The 18,796-nt window shown below is 43.5% G+C and overlaps 1 protein-coding gene across 1 annotated transcript in view; it reads right to left on the reverse strand.

Annotated features, from left to right (window-relative positions):
- Window positions 1–18,796, reverse strand: part of ABCA12 (ATP binding cassette subfamily A member 12) — a 700,854-nt gene that overhangs the window by 14,857 nt on the left and 667,201 nt on the right. Inside the window, exon 56 of the mRNA XM_069615933.1 lies at window positions 12,733–12,870. Coding sequence (XP_069472034.1) covers window positions 12,733–12,870 — 138 coding nt within the window. The remainder of the gene's footprint in view (window positions 1–12,732; window positions 12,871–18,796) is intronic.

Consider the following 18,796-nt stretch of genomic DNA (forward strand, 5'->3'; position numbering starts at 1 on the left):
ATTTTGAACTGGGTAAAGCGATCTGCACATCACCAGGGAACAAAACAAGAAGTAGAAAAAAACACATGTCTTTGCCACTGTGGTAATTTCAAAGCTAGATTTTAGACACATCTAGTCAATATTTCAACTCTATCAAGAAGCATGATCAGCCAATGCCAAGGATTTCAAAGCATGTCGGATGCAATCATTGTGAATTTCAAAAAGACTAGACAACATCTGGAGATCTTTAGATTTGTTGCAAAAGGGACGCTCTTCCTGCCATTTGTAATGTTCACTAATTTCCAAAGAATACAAATGGTTGTGCTGGCCCCGATGATGGTGTTCTGCGGGAGGACTACATGGGGTGTACCAGGTCACGAAGAGTGGGATGCCCCTTTACATAATTTTCCCTAATACCCCAACCTCCTAACAGCTTATTGCAAATTAGAAGATGTTAGGAAAACTGAATTTGAAATGATGGACTACAAGTCCCATTATTCTAAAAGGACTGGGACAAGGAAGATGGCTGCAGAGGCACAAGACTAAAGGTTGTAGTTTATTAGGAAGAATGACTAACAGCTGAGTAGGGAGGACTAGGAGGCATACAAAGCCCCGCTCTCCCTTTCTGGTGCAGGCCATGAGAAGGAGTAGCAGTAGAAGGAGGAGTGTTTTTCCCACCTCCATGTTGCAGCAGCAGAAGCAGAGGTCGTGTTGGAGCAGAGATGCCAGGACCACAGTGGCGTGCAAGGTCAATGCCAGACCTGAGAGTGTCCAAATTGCTCCAGTCCTTGTGTTGCAGAATGGACGCAGCAGAAAGTGTCAGAAGAAATTACTCTCCCATTAAGGAATGCAGCTGCAGAGGTCACGCAGCAGAAAGCACACCTTTTGTAAACGTTCCCCCTTGTTTTGTAAGTACTGGTGGCAGGCGAGCACTGACACATTGTTGGAGCGAGGAGAGTCCTGCAGGTGGTAGACGGAAGCAGCAGAGGACCGGGGAGGAGAGAATCCCAGACTGCATAGGGAAGCTGAAGCAGTGGACCTGGAGGCAGAGAGGTGGGTATATGCGCACACCAGACCTGGTGAGTTTACTGTTAAATAGTGACCCTGGAGTGCTCCATGTACGCCTACTGGACAAGTCCAGGAGCCTAAACTATATTAAAGAAATAAGTGAAGTGAAAATAAACCCTTTTGAATACCGAACTAATAGAAAAAAAACTGATTTAAAGGGGCACAAATGGCAATGTAAAAGTATGATTGCCATATCAGAAGCAGATGATTGTGACATTGTGGGGCATACAAAGAGCCAACAAGAAGAAGGGGCAATATTGCCTAAACCAAAAGAAGATAGTTGGTGTTTTTCATGTTGATGAAACCTATTGCCCATATGAAAAGGAGGTCCTAAGAGAGAAGGATTTAAACCCACATTGCCAAAGCCAAAGAAGATTAAAACTGAAACAGTTGATTAGTGGACAAGGGAAGAAACAAGAGTGTCAGGAAGGCTGTCCTTCTGAGTGAATACGTTTAGAGGAGATGAGCATACTGTGCAGTGAATATGGTAACCATATGGGTGTAAAAAAAATAGCATCAGTGTGGTTCTTGTTTCCCTTGAAGTGGTTCTTATATTTGAAGTTGTGAAGCAAAAAGACATTGCTAAATTGTTTGGTTGGAGTTTAAACTTTACCACTGAAGTACTGACAAAAAGTCATCTACTGTGGATTGGCAGGAGAGTATAGCAGGTCAGAGGTTATTTGTAGTAGTTGTATCTGTTCTGGCCGGAGAGTACACCAGAACATATAACTGTGTCTTAATAATCCTGGCATGCAAATGGGCCAGAAGGAAGCCTTTTAAGTACTGTGGTATAGTTAAAGCTCTTGAAGAAGAAGTTGTGTTTTTTTGTTGATTGATGCAGAGTCATGCTGACAAGTTAATAACAATGAAGCAAGTGTGGTGTGAAATGCTGTTGAAGTCTCTGTTTTGTGAACTGTTGTTGAAATCTTCAATATTGTCAAACACAAAGTTGGTAAACAGAGGCTATCGGAAGAGGTTGGTGTAATCCAATTGGAACTGTGAATTTTTAAATTGGGAACCGATAGAACTGTGTTACAATACAGGATTTCCTTAACCTTTTCGTAACTGTTGAAATAATTCTACTTGCATTGGGGAAGGGGATTTTATCTGGATTTCAAGGAGAAACATTTATTATAATGTGAATTTAACTGTTACATTTGTTGTTGTTGAACTGCCCTATACATACCTTGTTACATTGTGTATGATAAAGTGCGAGGGACAGAATCCTTTTGTTATAGTGTTTCCTTTAGTTTATTTTTGGCAGGGAAATCCTTGGCAGGTTAGGGATAGTGAGGTATTTATCCAACATTTTATACTCATAAAATGGCATTTTTTGAATTTTCAAATGTGTTGACTTTTGTAAGTTTCAAAAATTATAAAACTGAAAGTGGAACTTCGGTATCCATTCTCATCTGAGGTCATCCTGCTTTTGCAAGTTGCACTTTGTATATGGACCCAAACATCCCTCTTGCCACAGCCAACGCAATAAACATTTTTGGAGAATTGGACCAATCGGTCCACCTAAAATTGTGCTTTGTAACATCGGCAAAGACAAATCGAGCATTGTGAGACCAGCATAGTGAGCATTAATGTCACTTGTGAAATAGATGTGGTGTGCATATCATTTGTGGTTACAAAAGGTCTGCCTTTGGATCTTGGTTAGTAACTTCGACTTTCCTACATTATAAGTAAGATATGTGTGTGTGAGATAGAGGAAGAAAAAGGAAAGGAATTAAATATGTAGGTAAGGGAAAGGAGAGATGAAGGTGAAAAGAGACATACAGAAGGTAAGAGTAACAAAGGCCAAAGAATGATACACCAAGATAGAGGAAAGTGCCATGGAAGAAAGAATGGTGCTACAGAGCAGATACATGAAAAAGAACTGAAAGGAAGATGGTGATCATACATAATGGATAGAAATAAACAAACATTTGCATATAAAACATGGGACACTAGGTACTATGTAAGAGAGAATAAAGAAGCATCAAAGGGAAAAAGACCATACAAATAGTAGAATTTAGATGGAGAGAGCATGATGGGGGAGGTAAGGAGACAGATTACTTAATCCAGATTAAATGTTTTGCCTTCTGGTTTCAATTCCACTCTGGATTGCCTAAACTGCCTTTTGTCATCTGTTTTGTTTTTGCTTACACGAGCGCCCTGAGGCCCACGGGCGAGAGGCGCGTTCCAATAAATAAATAAATGATGCTGTCATTCGGTGATTATGTTTGCAAGGAGATGGAATGTGGGAGTCATTGGAAGACAAAGGTGTGAGAGGAAACATTTATGGAGAGAGAATACAAATAGAAGGGAGAAAATGTAGACTACTAAAGGTGGTAGCAGGAAATAAGGAGAGATTGTTGGTTAGGGGGAAATACATCATAGAAACAGTGTTAGCAGAGAATGAAAAAATTTGAGACACAAGAAATGTTGGGTGAGGACCCTTTTGGCAAAACTACATGTTTCAGGCCATGACTATCTGTCTATAATGGGCGATGGGGTGATGCCCCAACACTCAGAATGGAGGGTGTGAGACAGCAAAATATAGAATGCTACTGTCAGAAAATGGGCCAGTCAAAGGGAAAAGGCAGATTTGAGAGCGATGAGAGTGGCGTGGCCCAAAACTGTGGGTATTGAGAGTGGCTTGTGGGAAAGTCATGTGGAAAAAACACAGTTCTGGCTTAATGTGAATGGCATAGAGCCCAACTGAGAGCAATGCAGGACAGTTTTGGGTACAATCAGTTATACAGGGCAAAACTGGATTTCAATACTGAACTACTGGGGGTATTATGCGCAACATAGGGCAACAATGGAAGCAATGGGGTCATTTTGGCGGAAAGGGATTGGAATGGAGCACAAATGGGAACAAAGAACTTTACATGTTGTGACCTCAGAGGAAAGGGACAGGTCTTACAGCAGTGTGGTGTAATGGTCCAAAACCTGGGCAAATGAGAATTACCTGTGGGCATGTCAGTTGGCAATAAGGCAGTTCTGGGGCAACACAGGGCAATATAGGGCACTTGTGTGTACAATGGCCGACAAAGGGGCAGGACTAGAGGGCAATGCGCAACAGACCATGGAGAAATGAGGGTCACATTGGGCAAAACTGTCTAGGAGTAAATCAAACACAAATGGAGACTAGTGCCTTTACCAACTTCACTTGTGTAACATTTATTTCATTGATATAAGAAAAGGAACAGCTGTGGGATGCAGGTAGTCACTTGCACACCTAAGAGACAGCACCTGACACATGGTGCATATTTTACCACAAACAAACCATCCCAGGAACCATATTGATCTTTGAGTACACTTGACCCAAAGACTGGATTTTAACCAATGTAAAGTGAAAACAGGAGAAGTGGAAAGCACCACTTGAAAATGGAACTCCATCTTCAAAAAGTGCAAAGAGGCCAGAATGGGTCGGGAATAGGATTAACATAGCAAATGCAGCAGGTGCTTCAGAGATATTCATTTGAAAATGACAAAAGTCAAGTGATATGATGTTAACAACTATTCTGGATGCACATATATGCAGTTTCCTATCTATACATCAAGGCTAGATAAAAGGGAAGTTTTAGCTAATGTCACAAAAGGCAATGTTTTATTTGCGTATTGACTTTAATGGCACTTGCTGTCCATCTCAGCCCTGGTAGTGTTGATTTCAGTAGGCCAAAGTTTCACCTCAGAGCAAACTAGCCCCCACATTTGCGAAAAACCTTTAAGAGAAATCTAAAGAAAGTAGAAATACCAGTAACTTGAGATTTGCATTGTATGTGGACATTAGTCTCTGCTAGTAAAAGCCTGTACTTTCAAACATCTTATTGCACTTAGCATGCAAGCTTTGAATTATGCATCATCATGAAGCCACCCATCTGCTGGAACTACGGCAGAAGAACAAAGAGGACATATCATGTCATTTCAATCAATCATTGCCAGAAGCAATCACCAAGACTTTCTCACATGAGTCATTGTGCTGAAGCATGACATCTATTCTCGATGTTTAAATACACCTAGTAGTTGCCATTACATTTTATATATAGAACCACATTTTGCTCATAGTTCTATACCCATATGACTTATAGAAAAAACAAAGAGTGCACTTTTATCATCAGGATTTCCTCCATTTAATCAATGCACATTCGAATTTCCTACCTTGAATAACTATGAATACAATTATTAATAATCATAACTTTACAAATAAATATGCTACACATTCAAGTGCCATTACTAGATGTGTGTCTAGACCAGCTGATTGCTTTAATCCATGTTTCATTGAAGAGGCAGGTTACTATAATTAATGATTGAACAGAAACACATATAGGAATATTAAGAGTAGATTTGGCCCCAACCTTTTTCTTTTCATTTCTAAAGAAATTAATATCAGCTAATGAAAATCTCACGTCTGTATTCCAAAAGAGTGTCTGACTATGAGACAAGTCAATACAATAACTTGATCAATCAAAAACGGTGACATAATCATGACATAAGTATATGAATATTGGACATTGTCACAAGGGAAGCAAGCAAGGGATAGGATTTTTGACTCTGGAAAAAAATCTGCAGAGAAGTAAATGACCTGCCCCAGATAGATGAGTGCAGGACTTGGATATGAACTGTAGAATTGGGCCTTACTCATGAGGAGTAGATTACCTGGAGCGAATTATAATTAGATAACCCCCTAGAGTTATTGTCCTGATCAGTCCCTGAGGTGCAAGGGAATTGGGAGGTCATCCTCACTAGGTGGCGTTCCTTACAAATAGAATACCTCAATATGTTGTGTGAAATGCAACAGTGTCCTCTCACTATATCTAAAGCTAAGTGAGATTTGACTGTAGAAAACATAATATATCTGTGCACAGAGCGCAGAGGCAGATAAATCATCATTCATAGAAATAGAATGGGATAATTGAGTTGCTAGTGTGAGCTATATCCCATTTTATTGAATGTATTAAAGTTGAGGGAGATTATATTTAAATAACTACAATTTCTTTTTTTTTTCTGTATTGTGGCTGCTATATAAGATACGATAGGGAACACTTCCCAGCCCTAACAGTGTAGCATTTTATAAGTGAAAGCTAAATAGTGCCCAAAGTGTTCACATATATAGTTATGGCTGTGGTATGATGACGTCCATAAAATAGCCCAAGGAAGAAATAGTTGATAGTGTGTGATCTGTGCAAGCCACAGATATAAAGAAGTGAATGGGTGGTTGAAAGGGAGTTAGCCATCTCAATGCCATTCCCATAGAAAATAATCCCACCATTAAAATCCCCTTTTTTCACTCCTGACATTGCATATTGAGTCAGTTTGTGACGTGAAGTGGGAGGAGTATGCATCATTGCATTCGAAAATCAAAAAATAGTTTTCCTATCTTGGGTGAGTGGAATGACATACCATGTGTTCTAAATTGATAGCCTTGTTTTTTAGACACAACACTGCAGAATTCTGATGCAATTAATTTTAGCCAGCATTTAAATCGCATGTACAGAGATCGGAAACTCATAACCCCACATTTACACCGGGGATAAATTAATGTAGATAGATGTATATAAATGTGAATGTTCTATGCAACTTTTCTCTGGTACCATTGCTTGTTTTTGATATTGGAGGAAATAAAATGTGTTGAAATGGTCATCTATTGATTGAATCGGATTCTGTAAATGCAAAATGCATACAGCTTTAATATACCGGTCAATAAGAGGGATTGTGAGCACAGATTTAAGTGCCGTTTAGAGATGGCATTGTTTTTTTAGGAATAGAATTGTTAGAAACATTGTTGATAGTGATGCAGTGTGACTGGATGTGATATCATATTTTGTGAGATTGCCACAGGCAGGCCCAGTTTCACAGTCAGTGTAATACAGCATGTAAAGTATATTTGATGTCTTGTGATGAATTCCCCTACATAAAGCAAGGGGACCAACTTTTAGTTGATTTCAATAAAACAAAATATTGATTTTTAAATTAACCTTTTTCTTGTCCCTGGAATAGTGGAGCGGGATTGTATGCCAGTGGGCATCATGTTGGGGTGCCCTTCATGAGTGACCACTATTTATTAACATATTAATAAAAATCTTTACAACTGGGAGCAGTAGGGCAATTGTTGTAAGGGTGCGGATGACATGGGACAATAATGTGGAAAAGAAAGTGATATTTGGGCCAGTCAGTGGGCAGCAGGGCAGTACTGGGAGGCAAGGAGAGTAATATGGGGGCCAAAACGGGGTCAATGGAATTTACATTGGGGAAAGGTAGGGGGGGTGGGGCAGTTCTCAGAGCAATTAGACAAAGACACCTGGGTTAATACAAATGAGATAGGGATGGGTAATTGGGAAATGGCCAGTTTCAATCAATGACATGAGGCAACATTAAAACAATGAGAGTGATATGGGTCAAATGAGGGCACAATGGAACTTGGCATCTGAAGCATTGGAATATTTTGCATGCTGCACAAAATAATCTAATGGCAGTAAAATAAATCTGCAAAATGCATTTTAATAAAAACGTTGGTGGAGAACACAACTAACACCAAAAGTGCAGTTTGGCTTGCTGGTACCAAATCAGGGAGGACACTTACGCCACTGGCGTAACAGGGGCCCCCGCAGCCCCCGCGGTGCGGGGGGCCCCGCGGTGTGGGGGCCCCACCAGCACATGGCTGGGAGGGGGCCCCAGTAAAAAAAAAAAAATAAAATAAAAAAAAAATTTCTTTTGAAATTCACTCTGCATTCATAAAGAACATTTCTGTAACAGAAATAATTTCTTTATGAAGGCAGAGTGACAACAAAAAGAAACTTTCTTTTTGAAGTCTGAGGGCCCCCGTACCCCATGACATGGAAGACCCTAGGCTGGAGGCCTCCATGTCATGGGGTGGGGGGGGGGAACCCTATGCCTTCAAAAAGAAATTGTTTGTTTTTGAAGCCACTCAGCCATCAATTATTTTGATTATGGTTCGGTCCTTAACTGAAATAATTTCTTAATGAAGTTATAGTGACTTAAAAAAGAAACAATGGGGCTCATTCTGACCATGCCGGTCCGGAAACAACGGTGCTGGTAAGCTTACAGGCACTGTTGTTTCCGGACCGGCATATTACAGGTCTGCCTGGTGGGGCTGCCGTGCCCGACAGGTCTGACCCTGCCAGGCACAGCAGCCACGGTAGGCAGACCTGTCACGGAAGCACCGGCACCGTTAACAATGGTGCAGGTGCTTCTGTGTCCCCATTCCCGTGGAGTCTGGGGTTTAACGAAATTACCGGCACCTGATTTCCCAGCCGCCGGACTTGAAATAGCACGGTGGCACCGGGAAGTCAGGCCATAGTAATTTTTTATGGGTCTGGCGGCAACCCGCCGGTAGCACCGGCATGGTTACCGCTGGACCCGTAATGAGCCCCAATTTCTTTTTTAAGTAATAGGGCCCCCCCCTCAACTCCATGAGGTGTGCGTGTATGAGTCTATGGTGAAAGGGTGCACACTCAAATGTATAGCCGGCTGCCTGTGTGTGTATGGTGAAAGGGTGCACACTTAAATGTATGGGTGGCTGTGGGGGTGTGCCTGCATGGTGAAAGTGTGCACACATAAATGTATAGGTGGCTACCTGTGTGAGTGTATGGTGAAAGGGTGCACACTTAAATGTGTGGATGACTGGGTGTGTATAAGGTGAATGGTGTGTGTGCTTGTGTACAGGGGCACAAGAAGACCTTCATTTCGGGGGGCTAACCCTTCAAATGTTGGGAGAGGCGCTAACTTCACATGCGGTGGGGAGGGGGAAACTTATTTGTGTGGGCGCATCCAAATTATTTACGCATTTTAATTAGACTATTCTAGTGCAGATTCAATGTTACAAGCAGTTAACTCTCTCCTATAAGTCTCCTGTTCCCTCTCTACCCTTCCAATCACTCCCCTGGCATGCAAGTACTAAACCCACATCACGATTTCAATCGCCTAAACAATGTGGCATTTGAATGCAGGTACTAACAGAGAAATGCTTTACGTTGGTAATTGCTGGGTTCTTGTTAACAGCAAAAACCAGGTGCCGTTTAAAATCTGTGTCCTGTTCGGTCTGGCAACTGCTCTAAAGGTTAGCCAAGTTGAGTCAATATAGCCCAAAATGTCAGGGGGGGTAGTGCTGAAGCCCAGTCAACTCAATGGTGTTGCGCTACTACTTGTCTTTAATGCCTTGCTTACTCCTAGCCCTATTCTTCCTCGTCCCAGTACTTATATACGAGGCAGTACGTGTGTTTGAGGCACTCTGCCTCATACAAAAGTACTGGGAAGAGGTAGAGGTACATGGAGGTAATGCCTGATTTAGCTACCTGTAATCTTCATCCCTCCTAGTCCCACTGTTCCTCATCCCAGTACTTACCTATGAGGCAAGGAGCCTCATACGAAAGCTCTGGGACAAGGAAGAGGGACGCAGAGGTAATTCTGGGCCAAGGAGCTGATTGTGGAGGTTGGGGTGGTGGGTGGGAGGGAGAGTGGATGTGTGGGGGGGCAGGATTGTGTGGTAAATCATAATGGTTGTCCATGTCCAGGCTAAGCAGGCATGATATGTGGTATTAGTGGCTAGAGAGGCATTTTGATTTAGCCAGTCTAGTCATTCCTCAGTTTGGTATGACTTTCTTTTAACTGGACATTTCTGATAAAGTAGTCCTGCTAACTTTAATTACCTGGCTAGATTGGCATTTGGGTGCTGCCAGTCTAGCCATTTCTTACTGCGGCATTGTATATTTTTTTGGGCATCTGTGATAAAATGATATGATGTGATTCAAGTCATTTATAATGCGCCTGTACACAAGTGTACACAAGGGAGGGATGATAGAGGGAGGACAAGACAAACGATCTCACTAGGCCTTGTGTCATTGTGAGAACGAGAAGTGCAAGGGAAAAGGGAGCAGGGAAGTGCAAGTGAGAGGGGAGGGGAAAACAGGGCAGCAATGCTCTCAGTAAGTGCAGCCAGGGCAGAGCAGCTATTGGTTGTGCAAGGAGAACAATGGACTGCAGGGTTACAGTTACAGCCCCTAAGTGCATGGTAGGCCCGGAGGCAGTGCAAGGGTGACCAATCAAGAAAGAGCCTCGACTCAGAGAGACTCTGAGGGTAGCCAAGCAGCCAGTCAGTACAGCAGACAGGTAGGTCAGCAGGGGGGGAGAGAGAGCGAAAGCAGCAGAGAAGAGGAAAGCTTTTAGCTGCTTCCGAAACTTCAGGTTGTCCGCCTCAAGTTTGAGAGGGGCAGGGAGGCCATTACAGTTGGAGGCACCAGCAGAGGAGAGAGGTCTACCCCCACTCTCTGCCTGGAGAAATGTCTAAGCCTTAGAGAGTTGGAGGTAGCTGAGTGAAGGGTTAGAGAAAGAAGGTATTTTGGAAGAGAGCATTGGATTTAGTGTTGGCACTGGCCCCAGAAAGCCTTGTGGGCAATGCAAAGGTTCTTGAACTTGATCCTTGCAGCCAGTGGAGAGATTTCAGTGCTGGAGAAATACAATCCCAGGGCTTGAGACCAAGGCTAAGTCTTGCAGTCCTGTTCTGGATTATTTGCAGATGACGGAGACTAGAGGAAGACAGATTGAGAAAGTGGCTGTTGCAGTAGTCCAGCTTAGAGACAGTGAGCTTCTGGTGGAGAGTGAGAAAGGGAAGAGTCCCTTTGAGGAGGAGCAGCTGGTAGTGGGACTTCTTGGTGATGTCCGAGATGTTAGGAGAGAAAGAGAGTGTGGCGTTGAAGATGACACCAAGGTTTTTTGCCTCGCAGGAGGGCAAAGGAAGAGGGCCCAAGGTGGTCTGCTATAGTGAGAGAGGAAACACAGTGGCAAGGGTCCCAATGAGAAGGATCTCTGTCTTACTGGCATTAAGGCAGAGATTGTTGGAGGCGCACCAATCCTGAATCGTGGATAGACAGTCAGGAATGAGCAAGAGAGGAGAGGAGGATGAGGGGAGCCTGAAGGAAAGCTGAGTCATCTGCATAACACTGAAAGTTAGAGGATAAGGTAGAGATCAGGGAGGCCAAAGTGGCCAAGTAGAGGTTGAAAAACCAGCGTGAGAGGATAGAGCCCTGGGGAATGCCACAGGTAGAGAGAGGTGGCGGAGAGAATGGGACCACGATCGACCTGGGAGCGGAGTGGCGGTCCAAGTGGAAGTAGGTCAGTCACTCTAGGGTCTGATCTGTGATGCCCAGGTTCTCACAGAGTCGATTGATCAGGATGGCGATGTTGACCCTGTCGAAAGCAGAGGAAAGATGAAGGATGAGAATAGAAGGAATGCTGGAATCAAGGTTAGAGAGCAGCACAGGTGTTAAGGAGAGCAGTTTCCATGCCTCTGGCAGCTCTGAAGCCAGACTGATGGTCATGGAGACAACCAACAGATTCAGTGTGGAGAGTAAGCTGGGAGATGGCAAGCTTTTCCAAGAGTTTGCTCAGGAAAGGTGGAGATTGAGCGATAGTTTTCCAGCAGGTAGGATCAGCAGACTGCTTCTTGAGGAGTGGGTGCACAAGGGAGTGCTCAAAGGGAGAGGGGAACATTGCAGTGGCGAAAGAGTGATTACAGAAATCGGCCAAGGCTGGAGTGAGGGTGTCAATATGGGCTTTGATGGTTCTGGAGGAGCAGCGGAGCACCTGTTTGGACGACACTTTCATAGATCGGACTTGTCTAGAAACCTCGTCAGGTGTTGTAAGAGAGAAAGAGGAAAAAGGAGGAGGAGAGAAGAGATGGCCAAAATGGGCCGAGAGAGGAAGAGGACATAGAGGACAGGATGTCCTGAGATTTAGCCGAGAAATGAGTGGCCAGAGCTGTACAGAGGGCATGGGAGGGAACAGAAGAGGTATAGACCACAACAGGATTGACCAGTTCCTTGCAGATTTTAAAGTGTTTGGCCGTGTTGTTCGAGGCCATGGAGACACATGCTTTATTGTGTGCTCTCTTCTTGATGAGCGTTATTACAGTCTAGGTATGTCTAAATGTGGTCTGGCATTCTGTACTATAATGTTATTACGTGTTTACACTGGTCTACATTGTGCAGCCAGTTGGAAGCATTAATGTTCCTGTGCACTGTTGGTGACTTGCATGTATTGGATTGTGTTACCCTACAAAACAATTGCAAACACTCTTGCTTTATAGCCAATTTATCTCAGAAATTGTGCTGTATATTGCATTAAAACACATATTTATATCTTTTTCCTAGTGCAGTGTGCGGCATACCCCTTCAGCAGCACGTTCATGCGTATTGTGCAAGCGTGACAGTCTAGGCCGGCCCAGAGTGTGGCGCAACCCGTGATTTGTTGCCGAGTTGGGGGGGCCCCCTCAGCATGGCTCGCAGGGGGGCCCCCACATTTTGTGTGACGCCACTGATTTACGCCCCACCACTTTAAAAATGCATCAGCCACAACTGGTTTTAGGCTAATTCAATTGGAGCTGTGCTTTACAGAAAAATGTCTCACGGATTATGGCATTCCCGCAGAGGACACAGATGGGCTCAGGGCTAGGGCACACCAAAGACATTTATATGCCCTTGCTGAAAACCTATATGATACATTTGGCATCATTCTCCCACTAACCACAAGGTGGCACTACATATCCAGGTGACAAATGTTTATTTTCAGTCCATGATTACTTTGAATTGAACGATTTTGAAAGGTTCTCTGCAGAGACAAGGTAAAGGCTCAGTGTTACCTCTAGACAGGGCAGTCTACGCCCCCTTTGCTGCTTACCTCCTCCAGCGTAGTTTGACTCACTGAGAAGTGTATGATGTGGAAAGCTGCCTTGTTGGTTTCTAGCAGGTCGAAAATATTGGCTACTCCTCCTGCAGAGATGGGCACATGGTACTCCACCATGTTAAAGTGATGATCCTGTCGGAAGAAGAGGGGGGGGGTTAAATGTTTGCCTGTACAGCGAGTTTCATTTGTCTAAAACAAAGCAGGCGGATATTGATGGTCATTCAAAACTCACATTCATCCAGGTTGTGGCTAATGATCACTGGAACACCATTCTGAAAAGTTGTCCTTTTGGAGGTGTCATCATGGTTAGTACTTTTGATGTGGGTGAAACATGCATACAGGGTTAAAACAATGCGTAGAACATTTTGAGGGACTCCTTTTGAGGTGGGCGTAACGTGGAGCGAAATGCATTTTTCCATTACATCATGCCCTGTTTTTGTCAACTTGCATGGCGGAGAAGAAGAGAGGGCAGTTTGTGTTTCCACTGCTCCCTTCCTCTGCGCCATACAAATACTCCAGCTATGTGTCGGCATGGATTTACATGCCGGTGCAAATGCTGGGGATCTCTATGGAGTCTGTTGGCTTTGGGCCGTCGCCATAGGGATCCATTGTAAACGCAGCCTGCCATGCATATATGCATTTACTCTATTTGCATGGCGGAGTGCAAACAGGGAGGGCAAAAGGTGGTGTACACGCTTGTATGTAACACGAGAAAGGAAGGGGCTACATAACCTGATAGTTAATCATTCAGCTGAGCCCACGTACATGTTCCATTTCCGCCACTTCCCCTTTCACCCTTTATGCATTTATGGGTTGGGTGCCCCAGGTTCATATGATGGCATTTCCAGTTTGGACAAATGCTATGCCTTAAAACGGAGTCATTTCTATCCCTATTGGAAATCTTAATGGCACCCATTTACAGAGTATACATTTAGCTCTTGAAAGACCACTGTTCCGAATCTGACGCTGCCACGGGACGATGTCCTTAATCTGACGCTACCACAAGACGCTGTCCTTAATCTGACGCTACCACAGGATGCTGTCCTTAATCTGACGCGAGCACATGATGCTGTCCTTAATCTGACGCTACCACAGGATGCTGTCCTTAATCTGACGTGAGCACAGGACGCTGTCCTTAATCTAACGCTACCACAGGATGCTGTCCTTAATCTGATGCTACCACAGGATGCTGTCCTTAATCTGACGCGAGCACAGGACGCTGTCCTTAATCTGATGCTACCACAGGATGCTGTCCTTAATCTGATGCGAGCACAGGACGCTGTCCTTAATCTGATTCTACCACAGGATGCTGTCCTTAATCTGACGCGAGCACAGGACGCTGTCCTTAATCTGATGCGAGCACAGGACGCTGTCCTTAATCTGATGCGAGCACAGGACGCTGTCCTTAATCTGACGCGAGCACAGGACGCTGTCCTTAATCTGACGTGACCACAGGACGATGCTTAGTGGGAAACCTAAAGAAATGCAAATCATGCAGCTAGAACATCTGGGCTGATATATCCAGCATTGTAACTTTACTCTGCAAACATCCTCTATGTCTTATTTTCCTTGTTTGCCAAAATGGCAATTTTATTTTATTAAAAGTATTTTATGTAGCGTAAATGTTCCTACATAACATCTGGTGCACTGTGTACGTAATGAAAAGTGCAGAAATACAGCAACAAAATCAATACAGTGTAAAGACAAAGTTACATAAGATTCACAACATCAGAAAACATCAACAATATATAAAACACTATTCAAAGTATCCTTTAAAAAGCAAAGTTGTCAATTCCTTCCTAAAATTCTGAAGGCGCAGTTAGGCGCAGGGGAACAAGCAGAGCAAAGGCATCCAGGAGGAGGGCAAGAAGCTCGGATTCAATATTAAGGTTTCTTCACCAAAGGAATTTTTAGAAGTGCCTTCGACTTGCAAGAGGGGACATCTTTTGAGCTAATAAATGTGCTGGGACAGCCGAAAGCCCACACAACACATTTTAAGATTTAAAGCAGGCTTCCAAGGGAAGCCCGTGGACTCCTTACAAGATGGGATAATACGGTAGAATTTCGTCATAAGAGGGACACTTGGACACATTGTGACCATGTTCAGCGGAAGAAGAGTAGATTTTGGTAGCCCGAACTACAAGCTGATAATGGGTGGTTTGTGGTATTGTAGCAACATGGGAATGAAAAGAAAATCTTGAATCAAGGGAAAACCTAAAGAACAGCAATTTAGGGGACGCTGATAACTTTGGCAAGAATAGAGAACTACTTGAGTGGAAGAGTAAGACGAAGTAGCTGTCCTCCCCGCAGAGAAAAAAAAGGAACTGTTTTTGAGGGATTGAATTTGGGAGTGGATTTGATTATCAAAGTCTCAATCAAAACACTGATGGTGATAAACGCAAACCTATCCTGCCTGCTCGCCAGTGGAAAACATGTTCCAAACGTCTCAGAATGCCGGGGTTGGATCAGTGCTCAAGTCGAGGGTACCCGCAGGTGGACGGGGGGCCCTGCACTTTTTTCATATGTCCTCCCACTTTTTTCAGAGGGCACCTTGCTATGCTAATTTCTGGTGACACCACATTCAATTGGGATGTTAATGAGTTCCCCCACTTTCCTTTTTAGGACTTGACACATGCGTTGGATGGTATCTTCCCAACATCCTGTCCCATCCCTCAGCACAGGGCGTTTTTCATGGGGGACTTTGCAATGTTTTGCAGCCCTGCAGGTCATTCTGGGAAGGAATGGGAAGCACCAATTAACCATATGCCTACTTCCAAGATGATTAAACATCTAATTTATTTCAATATCTGCTGATTTGGCGCACTCAAACAAAAGGGTTTGCTTTTTCATGAAACCTCACTTTTCCTTTGCATCTTGCATTATGATAAGTTACATGCTTTTAGGGGCTGGATAGTGAGGCCGCCAGTAATGTGTTTTGTGCTGTGGTGGTGGCAAGGCAAGACGCTGGTATGTGTTTGTGTTGCAGATGATGGGAGGCAGATGTTAGGTATGGCCTTGAGTGGTGGGGGAGAGGTTGGGGAGACAAGACCTCAAGTATGGTAATTTTGTTGTAGGGGCTGGGGAAGAGAAGCCAGATATGGATCTTGTGTTGAGGGGGAAGGGGACTGAATGCCAGTGTTTGGTGGGGTGGCAGGACAACAGGTATGAGTCTTTTGCTGCAGCGCTTTGTGTGCCAGAAGAAAGCCAGAACACCCGGCTCCCCAAATTCTATTTACATGTCACTACTTAATATGCATAATATTAACCTTTCCGATGCTGGGGTTGAAAATAGACCACTATCTGGGGGTCTTATTTAAAAGTGTGGCCTGAGTTAACTAGCAGAATCCAGACCCCAACATAAGCAAACTGAGCTTACATTGTGTAAATAAATATACATGATATATTTTACAGGGCGGGTAGTGAGATAAGATGAAACCTATTTGCATTGACTTTTCCCAAAAGTCTATTGCTAATAACTTTTGACTCACTGGACGATATGGATGAAATTTCCACCAACACATGTCTGTCATGGGCCCCTTCTGAACTGGAAACTTTTGAGAAAATTCATCATTAAACAGTTCAAAATGTATTAAGAAAGAAAGAAAAACTGTTTTCATCCTACTTCCTTTTATTTCCCCATCAAAATAAAAGTGCTTTTGTTGAACACCAGTAGCATGAACACTGCTCGATGGATTTCCACCAAATAAGAAACAAGTTGGGCACAAAACATACAAAATGTGAATTGTTTTTGTTTTGTGAAAATCCATGAAGAACTAAGTAAGTAATTTGATGCAGAAGGTGGTATAAAAACATATTATAGAACACAATGGGGGTCATTACGACCCAGGCGCTAATTGCGCCAACTTTACCACCATGGTGTAAACTACGTTTACACCATGGTGGATGGCAGATTTACCGCCCCATTCCAAGGTGAGTGGGGCGGTAAATCCCCATTTCCCATTTTCCCTTCCCCATTCCCATTTTTGGCCCCATAGGGCATAATGGGAGTGGGGAAGGCGCTAATTACGCCACCGTAAATTACGGTGGCGTAATTAGCATCATGGCAGGTTAGCGCCATGGATTTCAACGGCTGCTAAGAGCAGCCGTTAAAATCAGAATAGGCGTTAAGGGTTAACAACGGCGTTAACCCTTAACGCCTGGGTCGTAATGAGGCCCAATGTTGTACTTGTCAAACTAATTAAACTATCTCTGGGGATGTGAGGGGTGATGAGGATGGGATGGGATATGTCCATAAAAATCCACAAATCAAATGCTTTTCTTCTACGAAGTCTGTGAACATCCCATATGTCCGGGAACATTCCTGTGATGTTCGTGAACATCTCCGATGCTCGGGAGCATCCATGCATATTTCTGCATTTCAGGGTCTGTGAAAAGCAGTTTTTAGATGGCTTATAACTTTTGTGCCACTCGATGGAACGGCATGAAACTTTGCAATACCATTTCTGGCCATGAATGGTTCTGCACAATCTGGTGCTGTTTTGCCAACGGGGGCAAAATTAGAGGGGGGGGGGCAAAATATTTGAAAGGCTTATAAATTTGGTGCTGTTTGACGTATCTGCACGAAGGTTTGCAAAATGATTATACACCCAGATTTGAATATTTTTGCAAAGTTTGGTTTGTGTTTGTCAAGAGGGGGCAACATTACAGAGGGATCTCAACAGTTTTAGATGGCTTGTAACTTTGTTGCTGTTTGACGAATCTGCACAAAGGTTTTCAGAAAGATTATAGACCCAACCTTGAATGTTTTTGCAAAGTCTGAATGGGTTTTGTCAGGTGAGGGCTACGTCATATCCCTATTTGTTGTACATACATCTTGACACTTTTCAAAAAAGAAAACATGGACAGATTTGTAGCAAGCACTTACAAGGAGCATTGGCAAGGACCCGAAAGCATGGTTTTGCAAATGTGTCTGTGTTTAATTTTTTGAAAAGTGTCAATGTAGGTACAAAAAATAGTGATAAACCTGTGGTGACCATGGGCAGTGGCCAGATTATCCGGGTCATGGCCTTGACAATCTGGCTACTGGCCATGACCATGAAGGACCTGACCTGCAATGGGGTTAAAGTGGGCATGGCCACCAAGGACCAATGTGGTAAGGGTTTTGGAAGTCCCCCTTGTAGGGACTTATCATTAAAATGTATTTTATATGTGATGTCATCAATGACATTTGTGATGACATCGTTGATGTCCTGGGTGTTAGTTTTAGCAGTGCACAGTGGTGGCAAGAGTTATGGTTGCTTAGTTTACCATAACTCGCGAATTTCTGGGATTTTTTCAATTTTACTTGTATGTTTTTTCACTGAATTACATATGTTTTATTAGTGCAACTTAACCATAACGTTCCTTTAACAAAGTCTTTTCACAGAATATGTATATGTAAAGAAGTTGAAGTAGAGATCAACAAAAACCACAAACCAGCAAACGTCTTCAAACCCTTTCAAATTCATGTCAAAACATCTCCAAAAACACCAATGTGTGAGCCTCTCCTGTCTTATGCTATCTACGGCCAAACAAAACCAAAAACCGTAACAGGAAGTCAGCTGAGCCATTTAAAGACCCTTGAAACTTCTTTAGATGTTTCAGGTTAGTGCTCAATTTGCGGGGCTGTTCACCAGGGCTCAGCCCTCGCACTTATTTGTGAGCCCCTGCACTTATTGTCCCAGACTCAGTTTCATTATGATATGTGGCTTTGAAAATGATGTGGTGCTTTGGAAACATTGTTATTTTAGCTGTCAGTCAGTAGTAGTCACACAACAAGCAACAGTGTGAACTGGACATGTATCTTCACCCTGGGCTAGCTCATTCCACTACATGAATCTGATCACCCACACTGGTGTGGTGGTGCCAGTTGTCCATTTTCTTGAATAACAATGAGTTGGAAGTTGACAATGCTGGGCATGCATGCTGACCATGCCCACACCCTGCTTCAAACAGTTTGCATGACATAGTGCAGCTGATTATTTACTGCAGCAGTGCCACAGAAGGGTGTGTTGACAACAACACGGCACCCAGCAGCACTGGGCCACGGCAAAAGAGG

The sequence above is a fragment of the Ambystoma mexicanum genome, chromosome 9 (genome assembly GCF_040938575.1).
Source record: "Ambystoma mexicanum isolate Mex_15411 chromosome 9, UKY_AmexF1_1, whole genome shotgun sequence".
In the NCBI taxonomy this organism is placed as follows: Eukaryota; Metazoa; Chordata; class Amphibia; order Caudata; family Ambystomatidae; genus Ambystoma; species Ambystoma mexicanum.